At 36.9% G+C, this 20,457-nt stretch overlaps 1 protein-coding gene across 2 annotated transcripts in view; it reads left to right on the top strand.

The window, feature by feature from the left end:
• Positions 1-328: 328 nt before the first annotated feature.
• LOC149558486 (single-stranded DNA-binding protein WHY1, chloroplastic-like) overlaps positions 329-20,457 on the top strand; it is a 164,796-nt gene continuing 144,667 nt past the window's right edge. For both annotated transcript variants that reach the window (XM_089832692.1, XM_089832693.1), the window contains exon 1: positions 329-671. In XM_089832692.1, coding sequence (XP_089688818.1) covers positions 604-671 — 68 coding nt within the window. In that variant the 5' untranslated portion in view covers positions 329-603. The remainder of the gene's footprint in view (positions 672-20,457) is intronic.

The raw sequence follows: 20,457 nt of genomic DNA, 5'->3' as shown, positions 1-20,457 counted from the left end.
TAGTAGTTCATAAAAATACCAACAATAGGTCATAAATCTATATTGGTATACGCAAATGAACCAATCATGAATTAAAAAAGATAAGAAAATGTTCAACTATTAATATATAAATGATCCACTCTTAATTAATAAAAACAAATAACCACTCCTAATTTATAAATTTTCAATAATAATGTAGAAATGAACCAATCATGAATCAAAAAAGTTAAAATTAATCAACTATTAATATATAAATGACCTACTCTTAATAATTATATTAAGAATAAAAGTAAGAATAATCCCCTACCTAATGTTAAAAAAACAACCTCTTCCATAATCACCGAACGAACGAACGATTAAAAAAGACGAAAGGGAAAAACATAGAGCAAAACGCATCAAATTAAGCCAACGTCTCTCCGCTCTTCAACCTTGTTTTCAAATCTGGAACAAAATTTTGAAATGAATTATGAAGGGAAGACCAAAAAGTTTTTGAACCGGATTTCAATTTCTTCCCGTTGTCATTCCTAGTTTGTTCTTTTTGCTATATTATAGGTGAAAGAGGAACATACATCTTAACGCTCACTCTAATCTGTCTGAAGCTTGAACACTTCACTTTATCCCAAAATGAGGAGGGCGATCAATCTAGCCGATCATTTGCGCAAGCATCCAGTTGAGTTTTCATCATCATTCAGGTAGACATTTACATTTAATGAACAGTCCATAGTATATTTGTATGTAATGGGATTCATAAAATCTATTTACATGGAATGAGTTTGCATTGTCCTCGCTTCAGAGCATATTTATCCTTGTGCATGCAAATGGATATATATTTTGCGCATTTATGTGAAAAGGGTTTCCATTATTCTAGATTCAGGGCATATTCATCTTTTGGCGTAATTAGAAACTAAACAAATAGATAACATTCTTCTCCACCTTCAGGAATTTTAGACCTATTGAAGTTATCATGCAGGAATATTGCTGCGGTGGTAGACCATTTTTTTTGGTTCAATAGGAAGGAGGTTGTGAAAATTGCTGTAATCCTAGCTTCGAAAATTTATTTTGTCCCAAATGTATGCCGGGTCAAATCTCAATACTGCTGTCTTATCATTTGATTAAGTACATTAAAACCGTGATGGCACTCCAACAAATTGCTCTCTAAAATATTACAATAGCTTTGTTGATACTTTTTTGAGATCTACTCTTTCCAGGGGGTAAATTTCTATTTTTCAGGCACTAGAAAACCCCTCGTTGTTGATTTTATAACTATTAACTAAAGAAGATGCTCTTTGCATTATTCCTCTTGTTGAGATTCTAGCAAAAATGTTTTCGTTTGCTTCTAGTTGGTGCTTCTCATTTGTTACGTTTAATTTAACTATATGTTCTTAGCCTCCTTTTCAAACCTTTTTTTATCAGCATATAGGCAAAAAAATGTAATTAAATCTTCACCCTGAACATACTTAGATTGTTTTTAACATGTCTTAAGCATGACGTCCTTGTGAATCTGTGAATTGACTTTCGAGTCTCTAGTTAAATCTTGTATTGAGTGGAAGTCAAACTTGTATCTACCTACGAAACCTGGCTGTTGCTGCTAAGGATAATAAGATATGGACTGAAGCAACACTTGAGAATTCCTCTTTCAAGGATAATGTTAGACTGGTGGAAAAAGTCCAGGTGGTTTTTGCATAATAACAATGGAGGACAATTTTTGAGAAAGTCAGTACAACAAATTTTGGGGTGTCACAGTCATAATATTTTAACAGTCCATGTCATAGTCATGACTCATAATGTTTCAAGAAGCATTGTACTTTCAGGTTTTGAAGAGACTTAAATGTGACATGGGGGTAATTTTTAAGTATGCGACACAAATTATGAATGTAAGCCAAGGTTATCTCCCACTGCACAGACAATTTGCTAAGCCAAAACAAATAGATGAGGAGTGCTACACAAACAAAAAATAATTCTTATCTATGGGAATATTGGCCATTTATGAAGCTTGATGATTATTATTTTAATAGGTAATGCAGGGGATCTACTGTCACCTTCATCCATAATGAAAATAAACTTTGATGCAAGCATCCAAAATAAGGAGCCAAGTATCAAAACAATAAGACTAGCTCCACTGGAGAGGAAGAAAGAACCCAAATAATATGAACTTGAAGAGACACTACCCAAGCAATCACACAAAAACCTTCCAAGCACACTATAGGCAAGAGCCTGCCGTTAAAATCTACTAACCTCCTAAGAGGCAGAGAGATAGAATCAAACATGTCTTGAAATCAATCTCCTTCTCTTTTGGAGTGGAGAGCCATCTCCAATGAATTCCTGGCTTCCATACATGGCTTTTCTGCTTCCAATTCCCTTCTCCCTTGCTTCTTCTTTGGGGACAAAGAGGTAAGGACCTCTGGAATCACGGGGGGAAGATTATCCAAGCCATCCTGCAATTCCTGATTTGAAAGAAGAGTTTGAGCCTGGAAGTTACTTACAAGCCACAAGAAATTTGGTTGAGTGAGCTGCAGTTTCACAATCCTCCTTCAAGCTAGCAAATCCAGCAGAAACAAAAGAATGCCCTTTAGAAAAAACTTGCCAATAGAGGACTGGATTGTAGGACATCTCCTGAAACTTCCTCCTGAATATTCTCCTTGCCAGCCTTTTCTCCATGCTCTCTTTGGGCTCATAATCAGCTTTCTTTCTTTTGACGTTCTGAGCAAGCAATGGTTAAATTTTTTAACTGATGTTTTTCTTCTTCTCCCTGAGAATCTTGACAGACCAAATCTTCATCATGCATCAAATGAGAATCTGGCCATTCTAAAATATGGGATCCTGCGAATTCTCCAAACCAAGGCTGCCCTGCCCTGCCATTGCCTCCATCTTTTGCTTTTGTGGAACCACTGGGCCTGACTGCCATACACTGTCAAAAGGAAGGCATGAAACCCTAGTGTGAGCTGCAGAGCCTCCCAAAAGTTTCACAACTGCAACAGGAGAAGAGCCATTTAAATCTTTCCTCACTTAAGTTTAAAAGCAACCATGATTCCCCCATATAAAGTCTTTGTCTGGCTGTTCTGCTTAAGGAATCCATTTTTTTGAACAAAACTGATAGGAAGTGGAATCCAATTTAAAGTTTTAACTTCGGACTGCTAGGACATTTAAAATGCAAGCAAGCCTTCAAGTTTACATTTTGGAACTATGCATCAGGCAAAGGAAGGATCTAATGGGGTGAAACAAAGGATTAGAAATGTCAAGAATGGCACTGATTCTCACGAAGTTCTCTAAAACAATCTTGCTTTGAATCCATCTTTACTTGGTCTCCAATCTGCATTGCTAGCAATTAATCAAAACTGAATTTCTTGGAACCTAGGGAAGACTGTAGGGTACGATGCAAAAAGGTAGCTTGGCAACAATTTCTTATGAATCACAAAATGGTTTAAAAGGACACAAATGGATGCCAAATCCACCACATAACCAATGGCTACAGAAAATATTGGTCCTTGTCTGTTTGAAACAGAATCTGAAAGAAAACCTTAGAGAGAGAACAGAGGGAGGCAGACAAATTTGTTCCAAGGACTATCCATCCATTAATAAATGTCTGCAATTCATGTTCTCTGGCCAAAAAATCTGCCCATTAAAGATCTACAGTTCTATAGCCAAAGTGTTTTAAAATCTGATCAATGCAATCTTGTAGGAGGGTCTACTTTGAGACACCTCTTGTTAATTTATACCCAGAAATTAAGATAAACAATAAATAAGGAAGAACAAAATAGATACAAGAGACACGGTATAAACCCTTCCACTTGAAGGGAAAAACCCAACCACGCAACATAAATATCCCTTTTATTGATAAAGAAATGTTCAAGTACAATGCTTTTCACTTGATGCAATATATATACAGAATAGAGAGACTCTTCATTACACAACTGAAGGTCTCTTCAATTTCCAAATATAAAACTCTTCATATTTCCATATGTATGCTTATTTGCATGACACACGATACATGCCTCTTTATTTAATATTATCATAAAGGTCTTTTTCAGTTGAAGATGACCATAACGGTCATAATAGACATTTCTATTTCATAAAATCAGAGATAAAGATCTCTATTGCAGCTACAGTCTTCAACACTCTCTCTTAGCAAGAGAGATTTTTAAAGTCATTTTAATGATGTTAATGATAATTTTTCCATCATATAAATTCTCAATGCTCATTAAAACATGTTATCTTAGCATAACATAATTTACCATAGTTACTTTATAAGCACATAAGATTAAAGTCACAACTTCCACCATGCTTACTCGCAGATGGTGGTCCAAGGGCTTTCCCTCTTAGCAAATACAATATTTATCAAATTTTAGTAAATATGATATTTACTAAATTTATCAGTCATGGACTCTCTTAACATGACACTTAAAAAACAAGTAACTTATTAATATTCAAAAATCATGGAATCACTTAACATGATATGCATGCAAGGATCCTAGCCAGCTTACATCACAAACTCTCTCAACATGATGTTGTTATGGAATCTCTCAATATGACAAGCCTACAAGGATTACAATCTCTCTCAACGTGATGTTATCATAGAGCCTCTCAACATGACATCCAACTCCCATCACAAAATCTCTCAGTGTGATGGTATCATGAACTATCTCTACATGATGTTCACTATGATTTCCCTCATAAGTCAAAGAGTTATGATAACTGTCCTTACAACTTTATTAATTTCACACAAATAAGAACTCATAATCAAGAAGAAAGAAAATCACCACAATAAGTTAGTTGAAGTATAATGACTGACTTACGCATGCACTAGGCTCATGCAATTCTGCCTCTCTACCATCATAATGTTGCAATTGCCTAGAAAAAATGACGCCAAGAACAAAACTATTTTTGTCGCCTTATCTCATGCTTCACTGGAAGAAGTGTTTAGCTACAACACGAATGTGTAGTGGAAGATGTCAAGGGGCTAGAATCCTCCTTGTCACTACATTTGTGACAAAGTCTTCGCCAAGGCTCCCACAACACCACATGCATAACTTCGAAACTCCACCCACGGTGTTCATTCTATGGCTTAATCTCCAACCTTCTCTTCCGTAACACACAAGATATTGATAGGAAGTCACCTCTAGCTCCCAACCCTACTTGTAGAAGTTGATGAAAGCCAACTTCACATCTCGCCAAGATCACCTGCATGCAAATAACCTGTCGAAGGGAAACCAAAGAAGAAAGAGGTGGACCTTGGAAAAACTAAATGGACTGAGAGAGAAGATATTGCAAACAAAGAAAATGTATTGCTATATAATATGCCTTGAAAATGAGATATGAGTTGAGAAATACAATGAGAGAACCCGAATATAAAGGCCTCAAGAAAGCTTGTAGAACAAGTTGGAAAGTGCTAGAAGATAAGGTTGACAATTAAGTATACGTCCACAAAAGGTGGGATATTCTCGATCAAGATGAGGAGATAAGTATGACTTAGATAGGAACAAACTCCCGTGTTGTCAACAACTCCTAGACTACAACTAATAAATAAATGCATTAACCTAAGTAAACTTAAGTAAAAGAATAAATAATTATTTACTCTAACACTACCTACTAACATGATGCATTCAAACTCAAATAATTGCGAATCTTCTCTTTTATTCCCCATGCATTATCAACTTGTTATTCTATCCACACCACTGAAAACAATGTCAACATGCAAATTGCATTTAATCTAGCTATTAGACTTGAAACTTAATGCTTTCCCCATGGGATATCTTTTCCAACCAAATGGTAAGTTCTGCAATTTCTTACTCAGAATTACCTATTTGGTTTTTTGTCCAAAAGACCTTGCCCAAGGTTTCTGTCTTAGACAAAGTGCATAGGGATCAATTTTGTGTTTTGTGTTTACAAGAAAGAGAATCAATCTTCATAGATATGCCTAACTCCACTGCACATGAAAAATCACTTGATGGTAGGAATCTTTTCCATAACCTAGAATGTCAAATATATAACTAAGGATAGTACAATGAAAAGAAAAAAATGACAAATTGATGGGTACAATTAATGGATAAGAAAATCAATAATCATCGACACTTGGGTATTCAAAAGAGGCCCGACCATACAAAAAGACGCGACCATCATGAATAATGACACAAAGCTGAGGAAGAGTCACTAAGCGACCACTGTAATCAGCATACACGACAGAGAATAATAGAATGAACCATCAAAAACTAACCATCGTTGATCATAAAGAGAGGTGGTGACAACATGGCATGAGCACAAACATGTAAGCACTATTGTCATGACAACAAACATGTGACATCTAGTCAGTGAGAGTATGAAGTTAATTGAAGCCAAGAAAGCGGTAAATGTACTTAGGATGCCATAATGGTAATCCCCAAGGTTAATATTGCCAGAATGAATGATGACTCACACATGATGCTAGATTAGAGAAAACATTGTGCCAAGAGATAAAATATAGAACATCACACAATATTGACTGCTAAATGGTCTCTCTCACAGCATATAAAACATTAACAACTATCAACAAAGCACTAGAAAGTTTGGTATGCTCTGCTATTAACTGCATTGAGAATTTGCACAATTTTTTTGGCATTCTTGAGATCCCCTATAATTGTCAAGGTGTGATACAAACACCAAGTGGATTTTAAACAAGGCTTGTCATCTCAATGAAAAGATCGAGTAATGTATGTGACCAAGATAAAATAACGTGCTTCCAAGCATGAACCGAAATAATTGCTGCTAGGCATAACAAAGAAGTAAAGAATCAACATGACAGAATTGAGAAAGATAGAGAGCAATTGAAGTTTGCAAAAACATCGTAGGTAGGGATGATATCTGCTGCAGCTACCAGGACAAATATAAATGATAGCTCCTTCCGCTACCAATAATCACCACATATAGATTGCCTATAAAATATTCATTGCAAGCCACAATAGATATGCAAATTAATGAACAAGAGAAACTCCCTTATTTTCTGTAATCCAACTTGGGTCTGATACCATGTTAATGTTATACCCAGAAATAAGGATAAACAACAAATAAGAGAGAACAAAACAAGTACAAGAGACACGAGATTATCCTGGGAAAACCCTTCCACTTGAAGGGAAAAACCTAACCACAAAACAAAAATATCCCTTTTATTGATAAAGAACTGTTCAAGTACAATGCTTTTTGATTGATGCTATATATATATATATATATATAGAATAGAGAGACTCTTCATTACACAATTGAAGGTCTCTTTTAATTTCCAAATATAAAACCACTCATAATTCCATACGCACGACGTATGACACATGACACATGTCTCTTTTTTTAATACTATCATAAAGGTCACTTTCAGCTAAAGATGACCATAACTATCAAAAAGGTTCAATAAGGAAATACAATGAGGAACATTTGGAATCAGAGCTGAAGTTGATGGGAGAGTATGAGCTCAAGAACAAGAATGAGTTGTGGTGGGTGTAATACACACTTATCTGCATCCACAATATTGCCAATGTTGAAGAATATAGCTGCAATAGAGAGCTTTACCTATGATATTGGCCATATGATTTATTCAATATGTTTTCGATTTGACTTTTGTTGAAATTGAGATAATGCCTCTATATTCTGTGAACAACTAAAGAAGAGATTTATAATGATATTTCTGTCAAATATTCATTTGTATCTTTCTTATAAACCAAGTGAGCATGACATGGCATCCAAGGTGTGCTAGGTCTCACCCTAAATATCTAACATTTATTATATGAAGAAACTCCTGACATGCATTTGGAAATATAAAGAGATTCGTATTTGGAAGAGCAAATATCATTTATCAGCCAATGCATATCGAGATGCTTTGTATTCTTGTGAACCGACTTCTTGTCTCTACCATCACCACACATATTTAAATTTTAAGTATTATCATTCAGTGTACACGACTAGAGGCATTTCGCACAATGACATGACACCATATTGTTGACTGAGCAGTGTCGGTTACGTTAGTGATTGTTGTTATTTTAGAGTGTCATGGCATCATGGTTCTTTCGTTTGAGATAGCTCATGATTATGTGCTAAGTGTAAATGCCAATTTTATGTTGATTCATTTTTGTATCATCGTAAATGCATTGATGGTTGTAGTTTTTTTTGTTGATAACGACTGTCTCTTGTAGATACAATTGGCATCTTCATGAAGAAGCCTATTAAATTTTGGTTGGGCTTTGTTGGTGAGTATCGTAGAGGATCGTCACACAACTTTTAAGACTTTAGTACAAAGGAAATGTGTGTGTCTTTTCAAAAGTAGGGAATGAAATTATTGTTTTTTGATGTAAAATTGTATGTGTTTTGATCATTATTGATGTTACATCCAAAATTTTTGACCTAATTTTAAACATGTTCATAACCGTTGGATTTAACAAATTATTCTTTCATGATCATGTGAAATAGGTAGTTTTTTATATACGTTGAATTAACTGCTAATGAAGATGGTCGTTAACCATTAACTGTTATTAGATGATTAGTAGTTGCTTGATTTAAAATAACGATTATTATGTATTTATGAATTATTATGGAATTATTATTATGGCAGAAATGTTTTTATGGGTGATTGTAGGAGAAGATGAAGAGGGGGGAAGCATTGCTAAACGGGATCATCGGAACGGGATGTTCGCTTAGTTCAGTCATTAGGATCGACAATTATGACCTTAAACTTCTTTGGAAAGGACGCAACGACTTGATCATAGGATACATTCTTGGGACCGCATGAGCTATTAAGAAAATAATCTAAGAAAACATAAAATAATCTAATTTAAAATATAAAACATACCTCAAGAGATTTTTAATTGATCTTCATCATATTATTATAATAAATACTTACGTACATATAAATATAAAACTGAAATGACACCAATAAATTATAATAACGTAATTTAATGATGTCACCCCATTGATATACTTACATGAACGTATATAAGTATATATTATAATAACAAATGAAAATTATGATCTTTCCAACTCCTCTTTTCAACTTTTTTTATTTTACCTTTTTCTCTCTCTTTTCATAATCGAATTAACACTTGGAAATTCAAATTGACACATAATCTTTAAAAAGGGTGGAAGCCAAGAAGTCATGGCTTGGTTCTTTATTTGAAAGCCATGAGAGGGGTCGAGAATCATTCATTCCTCACTCGGCTACATAACATATTGTCTCTGCCACCTTTAGCACTCGCTTGCACCCATTTTCCAAGAGTCGGAAATCCCCTTCTTTATCAATCTATCATTCATTATAAGAAAAAGTCCTGTCGAATACCCCAGACATTGAAGATTAAGTTTTCTGTAATAGATATGTCTGCAATATCTTAAGGAGAGTAGACTTCTAATTGGATGCCAAGTTCTCAAACTTCTTTACCACCACACGCCCATATCAAACCTTGTCAAGTGGTTTGAACTTCTGCTCCTTGCCATGCAATAATCCAGCTAATGATCTGTGATCAAACGTTCTGCAAGTAACATCTCAACGCAACAAGAGAGGACTAGACAAAGTTCGAGTCCTTTAGTACAACATCAAATACTTAACATGTCATGAATTATTCTTTTCAAGTTTTTAAATGCAATTCTATAGTAGTCAGCTAGTATCATAACTTTCTCTTATTTCTATATTCATGTTACTTTAACTTGCTGAATGAACCTTGAAGAATTATAAAGAACTTATTTTTTTTTGTCCGGTTGAATAGTAATCCATACCCAAGAGAGTTTTTAAATACAATAAGAATTTGTATGCATATTGCTGATCTTAGAAATAAGATGTCACAAATCTTGGTGAAAGAAATCAAGGGCAGGATGCTCATAATCTTTTTATACACCTGGGATTCACCGACATTGTAGCCAAGAAAGGGTGAAGAGGTGTAAATGGGCAGAAAGCTCATATTCTTTAGTACACTTGGGAATCACCGCTTGTGCAACCAAGAATGTTGAAGAGGTGGAATAAATCTGCAAGAAAACAAAAGAGAATCAAACATGAATAACTTAAATGAAATATACTTAATAGCTCATGCTCATCCTTGAATTGAATCTTGTTGACAAGTCAAGCAGTGGTGATTGGGTTGTTGAACCCATTGGAAATCTTTAGCCAAGGTAGTTTATAGGAATGTTTTCCATCTAATGATCACTTGATGTCAGTAGCACCAGTTATGTAAGCATGTCCGTTTCATAACTGAGCGGACATTCAAAACACTAGGATGCTCAGGTGACTGGACTAAAGAACATCCTAAGTCCAATCTCGAGGTAGGGAGGGCCTTTCTAATTTAATAGAATGTGTGAGGATAAGTATGGTTCGAGGTTGGGAGGTTAATCCTATGTCAATGCTTCTCCTCTCGCCAAAGCCGAGGCTTGTACAACTAGCTAAGGTCCTCTGATGATACTTGTATGTTCCATTCCTTTTTTTTCTTGTTAGCATTTACACTACTTGTATGTTTCGTAAATCAGTTGATGATGAATATAGTTATGCTAGTTAGACGTTAATCTAGTTATTTCAGTTGAATATGAATACAATTGTGAATAGTTAACCATTGATCTAGTTATTACAGTTGAATATGAATATAGTTATGCTAGTTAATCGTTAACCTATTTATTTCAGCTGATCATGAATACAGTTGTGAATTGTTAATCGTTGATTTAGTTATTCCAATTGAATATGATCATAGTATTTCTTGTTAATTGATAAAAGCAGTTAATGTCATGTGAAAAACATTCACTTATCTGTTTTGTGAATGATGGGAGTTTTTAGTTAAAACCGTTTTTGTTTTAGATATGAAAATCCGTTTGTTACATACGGTATCAGAGCGCTAGGTTCAACACTGAACCTAAGGCACACTACCTTCCATGTAAACATGAAAAATTCTTAGAATGATTGTATAGGATGCAAGTATGTAAAACACCCCGCAAGAAGGCTCGACATCCCATCTTCCCGTATTTAATTAAAAACATGCCCAAATACAATTATACTTGCTGCTCCATGCCCCAAGATAATGAAATTCTGAACCATGCATTGCAACGAATGAAGAAAGAAAGAGTCAAGCAGACCCCTGCTAGTAAAGCAACATATAGGAACAAGTTAATTCAAAACTGGAATGCTTGACAGGGCAACTCTCTTTTGCATTTTCACAAGTCCTGGATGGTGCGGGATATGTACCAATCTGAGCCAAAACTAAATGTTAAAAAGCAAGATTAAATATTCTTATGTAAACATCCTCAATAGAGGTAATTTTTGTAAATAAGGCTGCTATAAGTGCAACAACAAAGTATTAAGTTAATCAAATAAATTTATTAAATTCATGTGTTTTATACATTCACAAGCTCTTTTTGTTGCAGAAATACTTAAACATGTATGAATTCAATAAATTGACACAAATTTTGTAAAATTAACGGGTGAAACCAATAAACAAACAAAATGAACAGCAACGAGAATGTTGTGGATCATGGGATAGTCCGTGAAACACTCAATCATCCAATGATTTTTTACTTTAGATTTTGCAAGGAACGCAATTGAAGTTGGATAACATGGAAAGGAGAATGAATGAAATGGTAGCCAAAATGGGGCATAACCAAGAGGAAACACAAACATCACCTCCTCTTAGAATAGAGACAGAAGTCTCCGAATATAACAAGAGAACCTCTTCACCCAATCAAACTGAAAAACAAAAGAAATAAGAAATAGTGGCTGATCTGTCAGTAGAAATTAAGAAAATCAAACCACCCAAGTTTGCCGGTTATGAGTCCAGGGAGGAAGCAGAGGCTTGGCTAACTGAAATGGAACAGTATTTTGAAATTAGAAACTTTTCTGAAACCTCAAAAGCGGTTTGGGGAATATATCACTTCACTAGAGAAGCTGCAACCTGGTGGGGAAACACCAAAGTCGAGCAAAACATTAAAACCACTGAGATTACTTGGAAAAAGTTTGCAACCATTTTTAGAAATCGCTGGCTGCCCCAAACCTTTTGTGATCAGAAACTTTTAGACTTCTAGAATTTGAAGCAAGGAGATATGACTGTGCATAAGTACTGGGAGAAATTTACCTGACTGTTGAAGTATGTACCACCATATCAACAAGATATAAATTTGAAGGTGAGGAAGTTCATTATGGTTCTAAACAATAGAACAGGAGGAGTGGTTGATGTTCTCACTCTTGAACTATGGGGGAAGCTCTAGAGAAGGTTGTTCAACAAGAATATGTCATGTCCCCACTCTAGCTCAGTCTAACAGAGACATGTGAGTCAGCTTATTATGGGGTATTGTAGGCTGACAGGGTTGGATAGAGACCCAGTATGGTTATTCAGTGTTGGGGACTGGGTTTTATGGTGGGTATTGATCAGTTGGGTGACGTTCCTTGTTTTTAGGAGGCAGTTCCTACATTTATGGGGTTCATTCCTACTTTTTAGGAGGTATGATCATGCCCAGGGCTGGGTTTCCAAAACACCCATATCTTAGGATGGCCGTGTATTTCATGTGGACATTCAGTCAGTGATGGATCGTCACAGTAGAGTGTTTGGTGATATACCTCCTGGAGTGCCACCAGATAGAGGGTTTGAGCATGGTACAGAGTTGGAGGATAGAGCGAAGCCAGTGATTACTACCCCATACCGTCATCCTAGAGCCTATAAGGATGAAATTGAGAAGACTATTCATGAGCTATTGGACATGGGTTTCATTCGACCTAGTTCAAGCCCCTTTGCTTCTTCTATAGTGCTTGTTAAGAAGAAGGATGGGACTCTACGGATGTGTGTAGGCTATAGAGCTTTGAACAAGAAGACAATAAAAAACAGATATCCCATTCCGCGCATTGATGAGTTGTTAGATGAGTTACATGGGGCTGTCTACTTCTCTAAGATTGATCTTCGTTCAGGTTATCATCAGATAAGTGTACGAGCAGAGGATGTACACAAGACCGCCTTCCGTTGTCATTATGGGCACTATGAGTTTCTGGTAATGCCTTTTGGCCTTACCAATGCACCAGCTACTTTCGAGTCCTGTATGAATCATATCTTCAACAAGCAGTTGAGGAAATCGGTTCTAGTGTTTTTTGACGACATATTGATTTACAGCAGTACTTGGGAGGACCATCTCAGACATCTCGAGGAGGTACTTAGCATAATGGAGAGTCAGTCTCTATTTGCTAAGCTTTCCAAATGTGAGTTTGGATTGGGGGAGGTGTTATATTTGGGTCATGTGATTAGTGTTGAGGGGGTGAAGGTGCATGAAGAGAAGATTCAGACAATTCAGAATTGGCCTGTTCCTCGGAACATTACTGAGTTACGAGGGTTCCTTGGATTGTGTGCTTATTATAGAAGATTTGTGAAGGGTTTCTCACAGCTGGCAGCACCTTTGACAGATCTCACAAAGAAATGATCGTTCAGATGGACAGAACAAGCACAGGGGGTCTTTGATAGACTCAAGGAGGTTATGAGTACTTGCCCCGTTTTGGCACTACCTGATTTCTCGCAGCCATTTGTCCTGGAGTGTGATGCGTCGGGCTTGGGTATAGGAGCGATGTTGATGCAGAATAGACACCCTATTGCCTATGAGAGCAGGAAGTTGCAAAACAATGAAAAGTTGTACTCTACCTATGATAAGGAAATGTTGGCTATTATGTATGCGTTAGCCAAGTTCAGATAGTATCTTGTTGGCAGTAAATTTGTGGTGAGAACAGACCATAACAGTTTGAAGTATTTCCTAAATCAAACAGAGCTCGATGATCGACAACAAAAATGGGTTAGCAAAATTCAGGCTTATGACTTTGATATCGAAATCATAAAGGGGAAGAATAATACTGTGGCTGATGCACTCTCTAGGAAACCTTCATTGGCTGCCCTATGTTCATTGAGCGAGATTTCAGCAGATTGGAAGGCTCAACTTTTAGTTGAATACTCCAAAGATCAGCATGCTTGTGAGATTATGGAGGGATTGATAGCGGATGACAGATACAGTGTGGTAGATGATATTATCTACTATAAAGACAGGGTTTACCTTGTTCCGGGTTCTCAGTTGAAGGAACAAATTTTGCATGCTCTCCATGATATTCCTACAGCCGGACACCCAGGATATGGTAAGACTTACAGGGCGGTACGTGAGAGATTCTCTTGGAAGGGTCTCAAAGATGATGTTTTACGCCATGTCCGTGAGTGTATGACTTGTCAGCAGAACAAGTCAGAGCATACCTACCCAGCGGGATTATTGCAGCCCTTGCCTATACCGGAACAGAAGTGGACAGGGATCTCCATGGATTTCATTACAGGTCTTCCTCGGGTTCAGGGGAAAGATTGCATCTATGTTGTTGTGGATAGGCTAACGAAGTATGCCCACTTCTTTCCCATTGCATTAGATTTTACAGTATCGCAGGTGGCTGAGTTGTTCTTCAGGGAGGTGTTTAGATTTCATGGTCTTCCCAAGACCATTGTGAGTGATAGGGACAACAGATTCATGAGTTCCTTCTGGCAGGAACTTTTTACACTAGCTGGTACTTTCTTAACACCTAGTACTAGTTACCACCCTCAAACGGATGGACAGACAGAAATAGTTAACAAATGGGTGGAGGGATATTTGCGTAACTATGTGTCAGGGCAGCAAAAAGCATGGGTGCGTTGGCTGCATTTGGGCGAGTATTGTTATAATACTACGCATCATATGTCCATTGGCATGACGCCTTTCAAAGCTCTCTATAGATATGAGGCATTATCTTTCACTGATTTGGCATTTGGTGACAATAGAGTTCCTTTGGCTCAGGATTGGTTACAAGAGAACCAGGATGTCATGAGATCTCTTAGGGAGAATTTGTAGCAGGCCCAAAATCAGCAAAAGATGTACGCTGAAAGGCACAGGATTGAGAGGGCATTTGAGGTGGATGATATGGTCTTTCTGCGTTTACAACCATATCGGCAGAGCACCCTAAAAAGGGGGGGAGCTGAGAAGCTCAAACCACGTTTTTATGGTCCATATAGGATACTCAGGCGAGTGGGAGAGGTTGCATATGAGGTTGAGTTACCACATGGCAGCAAAGTTCATAATGTATTTCATGTATCTTGCCTAAAAAAGGCCCTTGGACAGCATATTATAGTTTCAACCGAATTACCTCCTATGGATGAGGATGGTAAATTGATTTTGGTCCCTAATGAGATTCTTGAGGTGAGGGAATGGCGGCTGAGAAGCCGGGTGATTCGAGAGTATTTGGTTCGATGGAGAGATCTTCCCATAGAGGATGCCACCTAGGAGGGTGAGAGCATTTTACAGCATCCTGCATTACAGTTGCTTGTGGGCAAGCATCTCCGAGAGGGGCGGCCTGTCATGTCCCTACGCTAGCTCAGTCTAACAGAGACATGTGAGTCAGCTTATTATGGGGTCTTGTAGGCTGACAGGGTTGGATAGAGACCCAGTATGGTTATTCAGTGTTGGGGACTGGGTTTTTTGGTGGGTATTGATCAATTGGGTGACATTCCTTGTTTTTAGGAGGTAGTTCCTACATTTATGGGGTTCATTCCTACTTTTTAGGAGGTATGATCATGCCCAGGGCTGGGTTTCCATGAGATGACCCTTTGGGTTCAGTTTCAGAGGGATAGGGCTTGTTTCCTAAATTTTAGGAGCATCCCTAGATTTTAGGGATGAGACTGCCGGTGGATCCTTGATTTTCGACTTCAGTCATAGACAGGTGACAGGATGATTTTATGGTTTGTGATGTCAGTTGGGCAGTTTGTGGCTATTTGGGTTATATTTTTAATATTTCCTAAGTTAGCATTTAATATTTAAATAAGGCTAAGTTAATAGCCATTTTGGAGTAATAAGGGAATTTTGGCCTCATCTGGATGCGCATCCCATGTTATGATAGCTCATTGGAAAGGTCTTGAAATTCTCTAAATCTTCCTCTTTGGTCTCAGGGCAATTCGGTGAATGGATTTATTACTATGGTGGAAAAGGTCATTTTCTAGTGACATGGTCACTTTAAAATAAGATTTAATTCATTTTTTATAGCCAACGCCAATTGGGGGTCACTTTAGGGTTCGAATTGCTTTGCAAGGGGTTATAAAGATATGGGCGCCATTTCTCATGATTATGCATATTTTTCAAACACTTCTTTTCAGATTTGCTCTGCTTGAGCGATTTGCATTCTGGGACGCAAACCCCAGGGTAATTGTTGGCTGGGACGTAACCCTCAGCAGCATTGGGTATTGGTTTGTCAGTAGTTTCAACAGTATTCAGGAGGAAGGTAGATGCCACTTCAGCTTGGGCCTACAATTTGTTTTGTTGGGCATGTTCTTTGGCGTATGGGAGGTGAATTCTAGCAGTCGTACACTGCCATTTCTTGCAGCCGTACTCTGTCATTTGCAGCACTTGGATACATAGAATAATCGGTTACTCAGCAGCAGATTCTTGCATCTTATTAGCCCGTCTTCATCAGCCAGTTGTGGCGTCATTGTTAGAGGAAATGTATTGGTTCTTTTATTTGGCTCTATAATTCAGAGATTTGCCTGGTACGATTTGTATCAACTCTGACTTTACTGCATATTGTTATTTAATTTCAGACTCTTTTCTTGCCATTTGCTACTTCTCATTTCTATGTGGAATAATTATCAAAAAACACAAAAACAAACAAACTCTTCTGCATTTCCGTCTAGTTCTACAAGAAAACATTAATAAACAGGAAAAAAAACAAAAATAAAATAAATCTACAGCAGATTTGCAGCAGAGATCCATCAGGGATCTTTCAGAATACAAAATCAAGAAAGATGACTCCATCCAAGACAATAAAAGGAAAACAAACAAGAATATGGAGGGTACTGATTCTGGATCTCTGAAAAGACAGTTTAAGGATTTCAAGTACAGCAAGCTAGAATCAAAAGGAAACAGAGTCAAGGATGTTAAAGTAATTTTGGTACAAATAAGAATAATAAGAGTAATGAAAGAAAGGGGCCACCTTCAGGATGCTACACTTGTGGAGGAGATCATTATGCTAATAAATGCCCCATCAAACCCAACACCAATCAGCTGCAACGACCACCTCTTCCATAACAACAAGTTTATCAGCAAAGAATCCATGCAGCCTTGGACAATAGACAAGTAGAGTAGCAAATAGGCCCGATTGAAACTCTGGGTAAGATCTAGGGCAACCCTGTCTCCATTTTAATTGATACTGGAGCTTCTGAATGTTTTATATTGCCTAAACTATTAAGTAGATTTCCAAAGAGATCTAGTTTTATGGCAAAACCATGGACAATCGAATATGCAAGATAGTCAAGGGCTAAGGTAGAGGAGTGTTTGTTTGAGGCTCAGGTTGACTTTCCAAATTTCTCAACAGAATTAAACTTGTATGTAGCACCTCTTGGGTCTTATGACATTATCATAGGCATTAATTGGCTTAGTGAGCATAAGGCCAAGGTGGATTGTCTTGCCAAAACTGTAAAATGTTTGGATGATCGAGGTAGACCAACAAGCATTAGAGGGATTAAATATGAAATTAAATCAAAACAAATATCTGCCATGCAACTTAAAAAGTATGGAAGAAAAGGCTATGAGATCTTTGCAGTTAGGGTTGAGGACATGAGAGAATCTAAAAACACCACATATGGAGATGACTACATTTTTGAAGATGGGGAAATCAGAGAAAAGTTAAAGGAATCTTTTGAAGAAAAATATTCCTATTGAAAGAAGTATCAAGATGTGTTTCTTGAACAACTCTTCGGTCTACCACCTTTCCGAGCTTTTGATTTGACGATAGATTTGATACTAGGAGCAGAACCCATTTCTCGGGCACCATATAGAATGACTACCATAGAATTAATGGAGTTACAAATACAACTACAAGACATGTTAGACAAGAAACTGATCCGGCCCAGTGTTTCACCATGGGGAGCCCTAGTGTTCTTTGTTAGGAAGAAGGACGAAACCATGAGATTTATGCATAGATTACAGAATGCTCAATAAGGTCACCATTGAGAATTGGTATCCACTTCCTAGAATAGATGATCTTTTTGATCAAATGAAGTGTGTGATAGTGTTTTCAAAAATTGATCTAAGGTCAAGATATCACTAGCTTCGTATTAAGGACGAGGATATTCACAAAACTGCATCTAGAACTAGGTATGGACATTACGAATTTATAGTATTGCCATTCGGGTTAACCAACACCCCAGCAATTTTTATGAACTTAATGTATAGCATATTTCAAGATTGCCTGGATAAGTTTGTGTTGGTCTTTATAGATGATATTCTGATCTATTCAAAGAGTGAGGAAGAACATCAAAGACATTTGGAAACAATTTTGCAAAGGTTAAGAGAACATAAATTATATGGAAAATTGTCTAAATGTGCTTTCTATCAAAAGGAAATTCAGTATTTAGGGAACATTATATCAGCTTAGGGCATAGTCGTAGATCTGTCAAAAATTAAAGCAATTAAGGAATGGCCTATACCTAGAAATGTGTTAGAAGTTTGAATTTTTATGGGATTGACAGGGTTTTATAGAAAATTTGTCAGGAACTATTCTAAGATAACTTATCCGATTACATCACTTTAGAGGAAGGGAAAGAAATTTGTTTGGACAGAAAAATGTCAATCAACCTCTGAATACTTGAAAGAAAAACTAACTACATCACCCATACTAAAAGTACTTGACCCACATAAGCAATTCATAGTTATAACAGATGCATCAGGAGAAGGGTTAGGAGGTGTGCTAATGCAAGATGAACAGGTGATTCCATATGACTCTAGGAAATTGAAAAATTATGAGCAAAATTACATACCTCATGATCTGGAATTAGCAGCTATAGTACATGCTCTTCAAATGTGGAGACATTATTTGATTGGGAAACCTTTTGAATTACGAACGGATCACTATGGCCTAAAATATATCTTCACTCAACCAAATCTAAATGCTAGACAATGAAGATGGTTGGAATTTTTAGTAGACTATGAATTTGACATAAGTTATATTAAAGACAAGGAAAAGAAAGTGGGAGAGAAGACACATTGCTGCAATGGCTACCATAAACTTCAGATTAAAGGACCAGATTGTACAATATCTAGAGCATGATGAATTTTATGCAGAAATCAGCCGAGCTCTTATCAGGGACCCACAAGATTCTAAGTATTCAGAATTTAAGTTAGAGGAAGACGGATTGTTAAGATATCATAATAGAATTTATGTACCCAACAATTCTAAACTCCGAAGAATGATTCTGGAAGAATCTCATTCAGCTCCATATTCAGGACACCTTGGGGTAACTAAAATGTTGTCTGATATAAAACCTCTATATATTTGGAAAGAAATGAAAAGGGAGATTACAAAATTTGTTGTAGGTTGTTTAGAATGCAAGAGAGTAAAGGAAAAACATCGATACCCAGCCTTTTGCACCCTAATGAGGTACCAGAGTGGAAATGACAAATAATTTCCGTGAACTTTGTACAAGGATTACCTATGACACGAGGTCGACACAATACCATTCTGGTAGTAGTTGATAGACTGACAAAAGTTGCTCATTTTATACCAGGGAATCTAATTGATGGAGCACTAGAAATTGCTCACAAATTCATAAAAGAAATTTTCAGATTGCATGGAATTCCAGAGAATTATTTCAGACAGGGATGCTAGGATAACTTCTAGATTTTGGCAAACATTATTTTCAGCATTAGGTACCAAACTAAGCATTAGTTTAGCTTATCATCTTGAGACAGATGGTCAAACATAAAGGGTAAACCACATGTTGGAAGATCTTTTGAGAGTATATTGTATGGATCAACAATACCAGTGGGAAACATATTTACCCTTGGTGGAATTTGCGTATAACAATTCCTACCAGTCTACCATTAAAAAGGCTCCCTTCGAGGCTCTATATGGCCGCAAATGTAGAACTCCAGTGAGTTGGAATCACTTAGAAGACAAAATCATTGTTGGACCTGAAATACTTAAGGAAATGGAAGAATCGATAATTTAGATTCGTCAAAGATTAAAGGAAGCTAATGATAGGCAGAAAAGTTATGCAGATGCAAAAAGAACGCTTAGAGAATTCTTAGTGGGAGAAAAAATACTATTGAGGGTAAAACCTCAGAAGAGTACTATCAAGTTTGGTAAGAATGCCAAGTTAGCCCCAAGGTATGTGGGACCTTTGAAAATATTGGAAGTCATGAACCCAATAGCTTACAGAATCGCTTTACCACCAGCCCTTGCGAGGATGCATGACATCTTCCACGTGTCATATCTTAAGAAATACACCCATCATGATTGGAAACTATTACAGGTGCGAGAACCAGGGCTGGTAGAAATATAACCACTTAGAATACTCGAGGTGCGTAAGCTATGCTTACAAAATCGGGAGGTGACACAATGCAAGGTCTAGTGCGATTAGTACACAGAGGATAATGCCACTTGGGAGGATTATCATGAATTTTTTCAAAAATACCCTCCTCATTTCTCTAGGGCTGGAAACTGAACATTTCTTGTTTTTTTCTTAAATTAAA

Source organism: Cupressus sempervirens, chromosome 5 (assembly GCF_028749045.1).
Source record: "Cupressus sempervirens isolate cs-2001-9-10 chromosome 5, ASM2874904v1, whole genome shotgun sequence".
Classification (NCBI taxonomy): domain Eukaryota; kingdom Viridiplantae; phylum Streptophyta; class Pinopsida; order Cupressales; family Cupressaceae; genus Cupressus; species Cupressus sempervirens.
The sequence above is the reverse complement of the archived record's forward strand: the minus strand, read 5'-3'. Positions and strand labels throughout refer to the sequence as shown.